This window comes from Homalodisca vitripennis, chromosome 1 (assembly GCF_021130785.1).
Source record: "Homalodisca vitripennis isolate AUS2020 chromosome 1, UT_GWSS_2.1, whole genome shotgun sequence".
In the NCBI taxonomy this organism is placed as follows: Eukaryota; Metazoa; Arthropoda; class Insecta; order Hemiptera; family Cicadellidae; genus Homalodisca; species Homalodisca vitripennis.
In genome coordinates, this window is record NC_060207.1 from 12,321,600 (window position 1) to 12,335,000 (window position 13,401).

Consider the following 13,401-nt stretch of genomic DNA (forward strand, 5'->3'; position numbering starts at 1 on the left):
ACATTTAACCATCAAACTCCCCTGTCCCATTGGTGAGGGTAGCTATCTCCCACTTTAATCAATTGTCTGATTTCGACCAAACCCAAAGATTGAGGATGTGTCTTTTTGCGGGTAACTTAAAAAAGTAGACATTGAAAAAATTCGTAGAAGTTTTGTAAAAATCGAATCACTCTAAAAATGGAGGCCATAGTACCTAGCCTCCCTTTAGGAAGTTTTTATCCTTATCTTAACTATGGATTGCCTATATGGGGAACTGAAAGGTTTTTGAGTACAAAAACTCAATACATCTTCCACCATAAAAAAAAAAAAAAAAAAAAAAAACACTATAAGGATCATTTTCAAATTAAGTCATGCGCAGTCCTGTAAAAATGTCATTCGCCAAAACAATATTCTGACTTTCCCGTCATTTACATTTTTCAATATCTTTCCTTTTACGTAAAGTATGCACATGAAGTTTCACTATCACCAACAATGTTAATCTTAATTATCATTTGAGAATTAGAAATGACCTTATCTTACCTCGCCACAAAACAAAATTATTTGAAAATCAGTGCTTTTATGCCTGCATTCGTCTTTTTAACTCTTTGCCTCTTTACTTGAAAAGTGTTGCTGATGACAGGGAATTTCTGAATAAACTAAAAAAGTTCTTTAGGTGTTCGAGAATTCCTAGAAGAGAGAAGAATGTAGGCTTCCATAATCAGTTTAACTTATTTTAGGTTTAATGAGTAACTCTGTATGGATTTATTACTTTTATATTCTACATCGTATATACATGTATTTTGACGATTGTCCATGCATTTTATGTTTATTGACGATAAATGAATTGAGTTGAGTTGACTAGCTCAAAGGGGGGGGGGGTTGGGTCGATCTTTTTATCACCAATTTAAAATTTGCTCTCGCCTTCAAGAGCGTAGTATCGTACTAACTTACGCTATCCCCTATAGAAATTACTACTTAGTGAGCAAAAAAAGTGAGTGATTGGGTAGATATGTCCTTAGTAACATTTAATATACATCTTTTCACTTTTAAGTTACCGACTCCGGGGTGAAAGTGTCGACCTGTTTGTCCACGTTGCCGATAGCTTGTCACTGCAGTACACCAATAGTAGATCCTACGTTACCGACAGGCGGCTCTGGGCGGCAGTAGAGGGGCTAGCGAGTAGCGAGATTGGCCGGTAGGTAGCACGCGCCTCGCCCATTCAAGGCCCCACCGGTTGTGTGTAAAAAGTGCAGAGTATAGTGCGTGTCGTGGTGCGAGCGTACCGGTGTGGTGCGGTGTCGGTATCGGTGTCGTCAACGTGAACGCGAGCGTGGTAAAGTGACCGGTTGTCGTCTGGTTCATTTTAACCATCTTCTGTTTCCTGTGAGATGAACGACAAGGACCCGCCCTCGCCCATAGAACTGGACTGTAGCCTCAAGAGTCTTCTGGAGCAACAAGTCAGCTTATTTCCTTTATTAGGTAGGTGCCTCCTGCTTTTATTTGGTTTTTTGTGTGTTTTAAACATTTATTTCTTGAACTGCTGTAAGAATATCGTTTCCAAAGAGGTATTTTGGTGAACGCGCAGTTGAGATTTCGACAGGGCTGACCGAAATGAAAAGTGCTGCACCTTTGAATCGGCAAATTGTCCGGTTTGCGAACTTCACGAGCGGAGTGACAGATAGTATTGAGGCTGACGCGAATGAGATATACACAAGGAGTATTTCCATCACAAGCGCTGGCACCAGCTTCAAGCGCGTGGACCTTGCCAACTCTGCAACAGCAACAGCTGGGTCCTATCCTTGCCCTGCACAAATTGTAACTCTGTAAGCCGAAGTCCCTTTGGGTGACCAGGGAATCTACGAAACAGTTTAGTATGAAGCGAGAGTCTAGGCCCCTTTTCAAATTACGGTGAAACAATGCTTGTTAGTAATTGAAAAATAATACAACAACGAGAGAAATATATTGTAACATTATTGTGCAAAATGGAGAACTTGGACCGTGGTGAGTTTGAAAAAAAAAAACGCTGAGTATGTAGAATCGGTAACGCGTATTTCTATCTAATTTCTATAACGTTACTAATGTGAAGTTTAAAACTTTTGGTGCTAGGGAAAATCGAAAATGGACATTCTTGTACGATCAGAGCAAAGCAACAACAACAATAACAAACAGGATATCAAAACATATAAACATTTATTGTTGTCAAAAATGCTACATAATAGAAATGAAATACAACATAAATTTGGACCTTATATGTAACAACTGAAATTAATAGTATTGGTAAGTAATCAATATAAATAAAGCTTTTTACATATATTTGTGTACTCACACGAAAACGAAACATTCGTTTTGTCAGAAGACCCGAAGGTAGTCAATGAAGCAGTTAATGTTTGTGTTACTTTCACACAAACTAGTAAAAATAGATCACGCCAAATATGTTTGTTTATCAACCTTCGGAATGTTATCTGTTGTTAGCGTAGCTTGTTTTAAAACGGAACTAGGATTTGTTGTCGTGGTGTCAACAGAAACGGTTACAATAACGTCTTCTATTCTGGTTATGAATAATGGGTTGTTTATTGTATTTAGTCTTGGGAATTATTGTTTAACCTTCGCACTGCTGTAGAACATTTGTTTCTTGCGACAACACCAGTATTGAAATTATTAACTGAATATTTTTACATTATTAGTAAATAATGAAGGCAAACACTAGGGTTGCAACGATATGCTTTGTACTTGAGTGCAATAAAAATGCCTTTATTTTATTTTCGAGTGATTTTTTGGAACAATTATTTATTTGAATAAACTCCAGATAATACATAAAAAACTGAAATATGCATTAAAATTAAGACTCTTTTTGAGATCATAGTAACATAGGTTGAATAATAATATTACATTCATACAGATTTAAAATATTTTGTTGCAGCTTTAAAATGTGTGGAGAATTCAATTCCAAGAGAATTCGTTTAAATCAAATTAGCTGCATACATTTAATATTATTGCTTAATAACTGATGAAAAAATATGAACAGATTTTCGTTGAAAAGCATTAATAGTTTTGCTTTTACGACATTCTTAAAATAGTGTATGACACATTTTGATGTACTGAACTGTAAAATCATGATTTATGAAAAACGCTTAAACAGAAAGGTGACATAAGTGAAAATATTTTTATTTTAAAACTGAGTACTAAGTGGGCTGGTTACACTAAACAAATCTGTACATCACTAACATGGTTAGTCATATGAATAATCCATGTTAGGCCTATGTATAACGAGATAACGTAAGACATGATGTAACGATGACAACACATGATCATTTTAGATGAGTCTGGAGATTCTATCTTGACTCAACTACCGGAAAACTTGTTCATATAGTTTAATAACTACATGTGGGCTAAATTTTTGTTGCCTTAAGAGTTTGCTCTACTGGTGGGCCATCTTAATGTTATTTCCATAATAACAATGTTAAGCTACAAACGTCTTTCACCTTACTTTTACTAGCAAAATGAGATGTCTCATTTAACAGATATCATAAATACGCGTTCACATTCTTTCTATTTTTTCCTATATTTTTATTGGTTGCTAAATAAAAATCTCCTTCTTTTTTGTACTTTATCGTTTTAATATAAAAACATAAACATTACAAAACAATTTTTTTCGTATCTTTAATATGATACACTCCCATAATTTTACGACCAATTAGAGGCATAAAAGTGTATGAAGATTACCTCAATGAGTAATTTCGATCCAAAGGCTAAGAATATAGTAATTCTCCAAAACTCATATCTCAGCTTGTATGTGTTATCGTGAGAAATTTAGGTTGGATGATTGAAAACTCTGTTCCATGAGATATCATGAGACATCGTTAAACAGGTTCTAATGAGCACCGCAATCCCCACTGGGCACGGTTTGATGGGCAAAATGTTCAAGGCTGGTGAGTCACGATCAGGGCCGTACTCAGCCTTTGGTGGGCCCCGGGAAGAGGATATTAGGCCGGACCCCCTCATGTCCCTTCAAATAGACTTCTGGTGAGGCCCTGCCCGGGCCCTTAAGGGCCCAGGCTTCGGTAACAGTCTAAAAACCGGCCATGATAAATGATAATAACTCGAAAATGTGTTTTTAATAAAATAAACCCCACTACTTACAAAAGGAATATCCATAAAACAAATTGTACAGCATGTAAACAAAAAAATTGAAATCCACCTCAGCATTTAGACCTCGTTGAAAGGGATTATGTAAATAAATAAGGTCTAGATTGAGAAAGTAATAATAAGTTATTTATATTTGTTTCGTCAACACAGAAGATTAGGGACCTAGAAGTACTAACCAGAAGAAGATCAGCTGCGTGGAAAATTAACTATACACGTTAAATGGTTAAAGTTGATATCGCTCGCCATTCATCACATTACAGTTTTTGTTAAAAGAATTTTGCGTCAGACTTATTGGAACCAATTTGTGGAGGACTGGGCATAAATTGGGAAAATATTAGTATACAGATTTGGAGGCAATTAAATATATTGAATGTAAAAGAACATTGTAAATTAATGTAAACACGGAAATAAGGCTAGATTGTCATCTACCAACAATGCTAATGTAAATGAATTAAATGGAACGCTCACTGCCTATGTAAGGTAGTCTTATAAAACATTCGACTCTGGAATGACAAGTCGTCACTTGTATATTTGTGATTGTTGATTGTTGCACACTGATTTCCTAGAACATTCGTTTGGCGAAGAATTCAGCGATTTTCTTCTACTGTCCAGAGTGTGTCATGTACAGAACCCGCAGCAAAATTTCAAGTCTGTAGACATATGCGTTACTGTGTCACTTTAAAATGCCAGATGATTGAAGTCAGTTTGTTTACAAATTTGTTTATTCTGTGACTTTCTCGTTGCCATCATACTGATCGATAGGATCAATTAAAAAACTTTTTCAGCCGAATACCCTGGAGTGACATGCACCATAATTGGACCCCTGTAAATGAAGCTTCTTGCAAAAGTCCGTTCATTTTCAAGATATCGAGGTGACAGACATACAGATGGAAATGGAAACTTTCAGCCCCTCGAATGATAGCTTCGCTAACGCTTAGCCAATTAGGTACGTGGACTCAGTGCAAGTAGTTTCACACACACTTTAGCTTTTTGGACAACCTTCTCTTTCTGGAAATATGGTATTAATAAATAATAACTTAAATTGTAATTTATTAAAAATTTCTGTTTATTAATTTAATAATGTTATTAAACGTAATAGGTTATTTGACTATGAAGTATGAAGGTGGTTATGACGGCGTAGTAGAAATGTATAGATCCAGCCATGTAGAAGACCTGCCTTGATGAGCTCATTATGCTAATTAATTGCCCTCTCTTCCGACACACAACACATTAGTTCTGGGAATCCGTTTGGAACAATCAGCTACCCGTTTCCAAATCTCTAGTGTTGTATAAACTTTGTTCTTGAACTTGTGTTTAGATTATTAAATCACGTGCAGAGATGTCCAGAGCTTTTCCTTAGTCCCAACTTGCCAATTTTTTTGAATTTTGTTTTTAGATATCCATAATAATTTCTAATTTCTATAACTTTGCTATTGTACTATTATTTCATTTATTGCATGGATGGGTGGATAAAAGATGTAATATTTATAGAAATGAGGATCTAAAGATAGTATTTATTCAAGATTTTAAGATAAGTTTCATAATGTTGGGAGTAACACCTTCGACACATTTTAAATTCAGTATTTTAAGACCGTCACTCATACAAAATTACAGTGAACAATGTTTGTGCTATTTAAGCTATGATTGGATTTAGTACTACAAAGTATTAAGTATTAGGTATTCTATTTATATAATAAACAGCAATTAAAAAAAACCCCGTTAACAGTAAAAGAAAATCGAGACACTTATTCTGTTGTCAATTTATAAACATAACATTTTATATTAGACTATGGAAAAATGTTTTGTTATATAAGGTACAATTTTGTAAAATCCTCCTTCCTTACAACAGGCTATAATTATTTTATGTAGGCTATAACAGCATTTGGACTTTGGATATTTAATTGGAACCAATGGATAGAAGTGATGAATTTATTCCTTACATCACTGCATGTAACGCTGTAATTTCGTACAGAGGTAGTTAACCTTATTTGCAAAGAAAATTATCAAATTCTCTCAGTAAGAGCTTCTGTAATATAAAACTAGAGTTAAAGATCAAAGTTATCATAAATTGGTTTGATTTACAATATGTTTATGGTTTTACTTTGAATGAATTATAAAAGTTCTGTTTAAATTACTGATGCTAACTCTGTGCAACCAAATATTATGAAAAGATTTTTAAATTTAATTTATGTTTACACAAATAACAAAGTAATTATTTTTTTGGTAATTTTAAGACACTTCCTTACACCATTTACAGAAATCCTCATGAGTTGCAAAATTGCATAAAGGTGTAAATGTTGCGTTTAGCTCCTCTTACTGCAGTGTCTGGAATATGACGCTGTCACAGACTTGACTTCTGGAATCTGGAATCATGTTTGTCTGAAGAGATAAAAAAGTCGGCGACGAAGAAAACTTGCGTGAAGAATAGTTGTACTCCTGATGAGACAATGAGAATACCTCTCTAACGATATTACACTATATTTTGTAGACTATTTGTCTTTGATGTCGAGACGATCTAGAGAGTTCATTTTGAACTTCTTCGTCAGATTCCAGAAGCTCCACTAACAGGAAGGTGAACTGGAGCTAAACCCAACATACCTTCCTACCAGAATTGCACAACGTTCTACCAGAAATGTTCCAAGTCCCGATATACGTGTTGCTTAGTCTAATTAAGGCTATTTATTTAGTCGGTGAATCAGCTAGAAAGAACAACAAAGAGAATCAGTGTGTCGCTGCCAAGGTACTACACATGACACGTGACTGCACGGCAATCTTCATCTCGACTATTCATCTACCTCGGCCATAAATACACCACAAATCACAACTCCACATGTGTTTCTTACGTTTATCTACGGCGTATACGTTGTTTATTTGTGACAGTGCGCTGCCCGTTCTGGAGGTAAATCATGTGGGAATTACTGACAGAGAGCACAGAGCAACCCTACTCACATAAGTAGCCTCCGAGGTTACAAAGTTTCGCGCTTTTCAATGAGTTAGTAAATAAAAGTAACTTTTCTTTAGTGACTATGAACACAACTAATAGCTTTCTTTGGAAATAAGTACATATCAACAAACTATATGATACCAGGAAATTGCATACGACTTCTCATGAATTGCTGTAATCGATGAAAAAAACTGTAGTTTACATATCTTTACATGTTTTGCAATTACTATTGGTTTATAGTTAACTCAATGTGATAAATTTTAAAATAAAAGTGTTATTCGGGATTTGAAAGAGAGTTATAATAGTAGCAAGAGATTGCCGGCGTTCTCCTATTGGCTGAGCGTTAGCGAAGCACTCATGGAGCAGTGAAAATTTCATTTTTGTCTGTCTGTCTGTCGGCACTGTATCTCGAATGAATGGACCTATAGACTTGAAATTGTGCACGAACCTTCATTTCAGTGAAGGAACCCTGAGTTCGATTATGGTGCATGTCACTCCATGTGATTTGGCTGAGCGTAAGCGAATATTTGTACATTGGTTTTACGGGTTATCATAGTAACCGCAACGTGAAAATAGCAGAATAAATCAGTTTGTAAACAAACTCAATACACTCATAAGAGATTCTAACATGTAACATAACATGTAACACGTGTAGCCTAGTTGTACCAATGTATGCAACGTCATTTTATGGTGACTTCGATTCGCAACAAATCTAAAGAAAGGGGTTTCATCTGTAAATATATCACCACATCCCCACATAGACAAGAATAAGTTCTTAAGTTAAGAATAAGAATAAGTTAAGTGGCGTTTGTTGAATTTGGCCACTCATCGTTGAACCTAGGACTAGTAATTTCGCATTCGAGATGTGAAAATTTCTTCAATGGATGATTGATTATCTGTCGTTATACTTGTCAATAACTCAACGAGCTAGTTGCATTGAACACCAGCGAAACCTGTTTCACGCCACTGGGTGCACCCATATCTGGCTTGAAACGGTTTCAAATAATTATGTAAAATGAAATAAAATCGTAAACAAATATTTTAATTGAAATATTTAAAACTAAATTATACGTTAAAACAATTAACACACACTACACCACGATTACAAGTCTATTAAATACACCATACATGCTCCATTTTCGAATATCTAAACTGTCATAACATTAATTTGTTATTTAAATACATTTGGTATCGTATAATTTAATAATACGAGTACCATTAACGTATCTAAATTACTTTCTAGTTCTCCCACGGTCCTGTTATCCATCTAATGGCTCAGTAGCATATCGGGTTGATATGTAAATAGTCGCTAATTCCGTCTGACTCAGTCCGTTAGTGGCGGCAATGATGTAACTAATTGGTTCAGCGGTTATCACTCTTACAATCAAGTCGAGCAAGGGCGAGCGTGGCTGCTCCTTGGATGGGTGACCGTTGAGCGATCCTGTCATAGCGAGCTCTCTGCCTCCTACTATTCGATCTGGAGGTGGTTCGGAAGTGATCCTCAGTTTTAGTATTAGAAGGGCAAACACAATCCAACCTAGGTGTCTCACTGAGGTTAATAACTAGGAAAAACTTAACAGAATTAATGTTGCCCTAACCATGGTAATGGTACTAGGTATGGCTGTCGAACGCGATGTAAACATTTGTCCCAATAAATCTGTCTCATCTCTCCTGTGAGAGAGGACTAAAACAAAAAGCTGTAACTGCTTGGTAACATTTACTTTTACTTTTCGTGCAAGTTCTTATTAACTAAACAACACTCGGAAGTACTATCAAAACATGTTACAGTATACTGTGAAATCCGTAACAAAATTATCTGTATTATATCCCGAACTTGTGTATATTATGTTAATGGAGCAGTTTATGTTAAAATAAAGGAACATTATGACTGGTATTCCTTGAGGAATGGAAGCTACTAATGGTTGTGTTAACAATGTAATTCTCTTGGTAACTGCAGATTACTTGGTATAAATTTGAAACCCATTAATAAGGTTCTATGCGTTGTGGAGTTCATGCATAGATGGGTATGAAGTGTTTCGTATCCTGCTATGGCCACCGTCATTTCCTCCTCAAAGAAAAGTAGCCTGACAGATTCGAGTACGATCTCATTGAATGACGTCTTCCATCCTAAGGTCCGTCTTATCGGCGTTCATATTTAGGAAAGTCACTGAACTGAAGACCTTCTCGTGAACGTGAACTTGAAAAAAAAAGCCAATTGGACGTTTCAGTGTGAAGCCCATAATTGGTCATTCTTGGACTTGAAACCCTGCTGTGGTAGAATGGCTGTACACTGCAATCATGAGGTAACAGATTACATAGTGTGGTGATATGCTGGGCCACATTATTTCATGTCCGCCAGTCATAAACTCGCCAACCTTCAGGGTGCTTCACGATTAATCTCTGACGTACGGGAGATGTTGTTAGATCTGATGTATTTGGATTTCTTTCCTCATACAGATAGTTAACTTCTGCCACATGGAGAGGTCTTACTCTGGGACACTACTATAGTAATTCCGTAGTAAAAAAAATGCCTTCCTACAGATAGTCAAGTACTGACATGTGGAGAGGTCTTACACTGGGAATGTACTGTAATAATTCCGTAGTCAACAAAAGCCTTCCTACAGATAGTCAACTACTGACATGTGGAGAGGTCTTACACTGGGAATGTACTGTAATAATTCCGTAGTCAACAAAAGCCTTCCTACAGATAGTCAAGTACTGACATGTGGAGAGGTCTTACACTGGGAATGTACTGTAATAATTCCGTAGTCAACAAAAGCCTTCCTACAGATAGTCAACTACTGACATGTGGAGAGGTCTTACACTGGGAATGTACTGTAATAATTCCGTAGTCAACAAAAGCCTTCCTACAGATAGTCAACTACTGACATGTGGAGAAGTCTTACACTGGGAATGTACTGTAATAATTCCGTAGTCAACAAAAGTCTTCCTACAGATAGTCAACTACTGACATGTGGAGAGGTCTTACACTGGGAATGTACTGTAATAATTCCGTAGTCAACAAAAGCCTTTCTACAGATAGTCAACTACTGACATGTGGAGAAGTCTTATACTGGGAATGTACTGTAATAATTCCGTAGTCAACAAAAGCCTTCCTACAGATAGTCAACTACTGACATGTGGAGAGGTCTTACAATGGGTTTACTATATCGATTCCGTAGTAAGCAACGTCATTCTTACAGATAATCAAATTCTGACTTTTGAGAGGACTGAGGCTGTACTATATAGTTCTTCTGTAGTTAGCAAAGCCCTTCCCGCAGATAGTCAACCACTGCGGAGAGGTCTTATACTATGCATTACTGTAGTTCTTCCGTACTAATCAGTAAATTACTTCATACATATAGTCAACTACTGATATGTGGAAAGGTCTTACAATGGGAATTTACTATAGCTATTCCATGGCCAGCAAAATTATTTATATTTCTCTACAAAATATGAAAAATGATTTTGCTCAACCCAGCTTTGCTCATCTCCGTAATCATCTGACCTGGAATGCAGCAAAGTTCCTCTTAATTCCAAGGTTTACAGACAGTTCTGTTCTGAACAGCTACAGTAGTCTGGTGCTGGTCTAGTTAGGCCCACGCAGACAAGTAATCTCAATGTAAGGGGCTCCTGCTCTGGCTTCCAGTTGGAGATTTACTCGATGGCAGGACAGAGATACCTGTCTGTTTGCTTGAGATTTAAGAGGAGATAACATTAAAATACAATTTAATCTGCCATGCAGATTTGCTGGCTCTTGACCTCTCCCGGGTCACCTGAATTATATTTCGTGATTATCATCATCAGTTGGCAATACACGCGCATATCATTACACTCCACTTTTCGCGCCTATTAAGTGTGATTTAACTGCTAACATAAGCACTATACGTGTTACATAAACAGAATATAACAGTGCTTAAAATAAAACTGACGAGATCCAATAGACGACTGGGAAAACCTTATCTGCAAGATGATAGATTGCGTATTGCAAGTTTGTACCGATTGTTTCACAACAAGCACTCAACCACACTCAAGCCGAGCGTTATATAATATTGTTTACAATGTCGTCAGGTCGTGGGCGGTGGGTGGTGGGGAGGGGAGAGGGTGTGTGTGAAGCTGATGAATGGCATAAGTATGCATTGCAAATAAAATATACACCAATCAATGGATACTTATCTACCAACTTATATACCAACTTTGATGCTTATCTGCAGTAACCTGTTATTAATATAACTTTGACGCTTATCTGCAGTAACCTGTTATTAATATAACTTTGATGCTTATCTGCAGTAACCTGTTATTAATATAACGTTGATGCTTATCTGCAGTAACCTGTTATTAATATAACTTTGACCCTTATCTGTAATAACGTGTTATAATATGACTTTGATGCTTATCTGCAGTAACCTGTTATTAATATAACGTTGATGCTTATCTGCAGTAACCAGTATTTTTTACATAATTTACAATTTATTTCATTTTTAATGTGCCAAAAAGAAGTCATCCATAAAATCACAGTTTGAAACTACTAAAAAAGGTAGATATAACAGAGTACCACAGACCGACAAAAAGTAAGGACAGAGTTATTGTACAAACGGACAGACAGGCGGATGAATTGCTTTTATAACTTTTGACCCCAAAATCATTATACTTCTTCCTTAGATCAAGAGAAAACACACACGTATGTCTATAGGACCTTTCTATCAAGAGTTGTCCCATAGAAAACCAGACAGACAGGCAAGACGTGTGAAATAAGGGGGTTTCCTTGTACCACAAAGAACATAATTATTTAACTAGTTTCATGTCTCTAGGACCTTTCTTTCAAAAGTTATCGCACAGACGGACACAAACAAAGGTCATGGCATCAAAAAATGCAGTTTAGCATTTTTGATTCGTCATTCAAGATGGGATGTGCTCAGTTTCAATCTTGGTATATATACTAAATAAAGTCGCACTTTCCCCAAATTCGCTCGGTATATTTTCATGGACGACAATCCACATTTGAACCAATTTATCATTAAAAAATAAGTTCTAAAGTGATAATAACTTGTAGGGTACAATAAGTCAGAAACAACATTTAGACAACCAAGTGGAAGGTTTGTGGATGAAAGTGCAACATTAACGCTTATCCACAGTAAGCTATACATCGTTATATCGTTATGGATACAGGTACATCGCTCAATACATCGTTAACTCTGACAATGGTGGCAATGTAAAGTCATCTGTACGGTATCATAGCGAAACAAAGGTGGTAATTGGCATTTAAGTCTTGACAAACTTCGTGACAGATGAGTATTTACTTTAGAACTGTTCCCACACCAAAGAATGTAAAAGTTTGAATGTTGAATTTAACTCCAGTTTACCTTCCTTTTATTGAAGCGTCTGGTATGTGATGCTGTGCCAGACCTGACTCCTGGAATCTGGAATCTTTTTTGTCCGAAGAGAACCAAAGGAAGTCGGCGAATAAGAAGCTCAAAACGCTTTACATCGTCTAGCCATCAGACACCTATAAATGGTTGAGGTGGTAGTCTCATCAGGTGCACATTTGAGCGTTTCACACGATGGTTCTGACACGATCTCTAAGCACAGTGGAGCAATCGAGTACAGATACAGTTTTTGAGAACTGAACTCGAATTAAAAAAAATAAAAACAACCTATGGGCAGACAGACTCTAAATTAAGACATGTTCGTATGAACTTTTTTGTCGTTTTTACGAAACATTCTGCATCTTGGACAAAGTGTAATTTTATATCTTCTGATTACCTGAACATACTAGTAATTTGTGTATTTTAAATAGCATTAAACGGGCTTAGAAGGAACATTAAATTTGTGAATCTAAGTTAGAAAAGATTGTTCTTATATGATATTACTACCACCAGGTGATACATAGGACTATCCGCCTCTGAACTGTTAACACCTCAGAAATCTTCCGTGTTGTGTGGAAGTAAATAATTGAAATATTTGAGTATTAAATCAATAGTTAAACTGAGTATTAAAATGCAAATTTTACAAGATTTTCAGAAATGACATTTTTTAAATGGATTGTGGAAGAGTGAACTTCCTAAAAGCAGTGGTTGGTCTAAATGGCTTTTATTTATTGCTTCTTCAAACCAAAACGCTGCAGTAAACCATTAGATTATTTTATCTATAATCTGTTTAAACTTTCTGATATACCCAATGTGACGACAATGTTTCCTCTTCACTCATATACCCACGTTTAAATTCGATTCGGGAGAACATTACACTCCCACAAGTTGTCACAAGGAGTTTGACAAATCTGTTCTCGATGTTATCACATTCCCATTGCGTGGAGCCCGGAGATAATCCCAGAT

At 36.3% G+C, this 13,401-nt stretch overlaps 1 protein-coding gene across 1 annotated transcript in view; it reads left to right on the forward strand.

Annotated features, from left to right (window-relative positions):
- The first annotated feature begins 1,209 nt into the window (after nucleotides 1-1,209).
- LOC124357276 (thyrotroph embryonic factor) overlaps nucleotides 1,210-13,401 on the forward strand; it is a 299,371-nt gene continuing 287,179 nt past the window's right edge. The window contains exon 1 of the mRNA XM_046808950.1: nucleotides 1,210-1,458. Coding sequence (XP_046664906.1) covers nucleotides 1,368-1,458 — 91 coding nt within the window. The 5' untranslated portion in view covers nucleotides 1,210-1,367. The remainder of the gene's footprint in view (nucleotides 1,459-13,401) is intronic.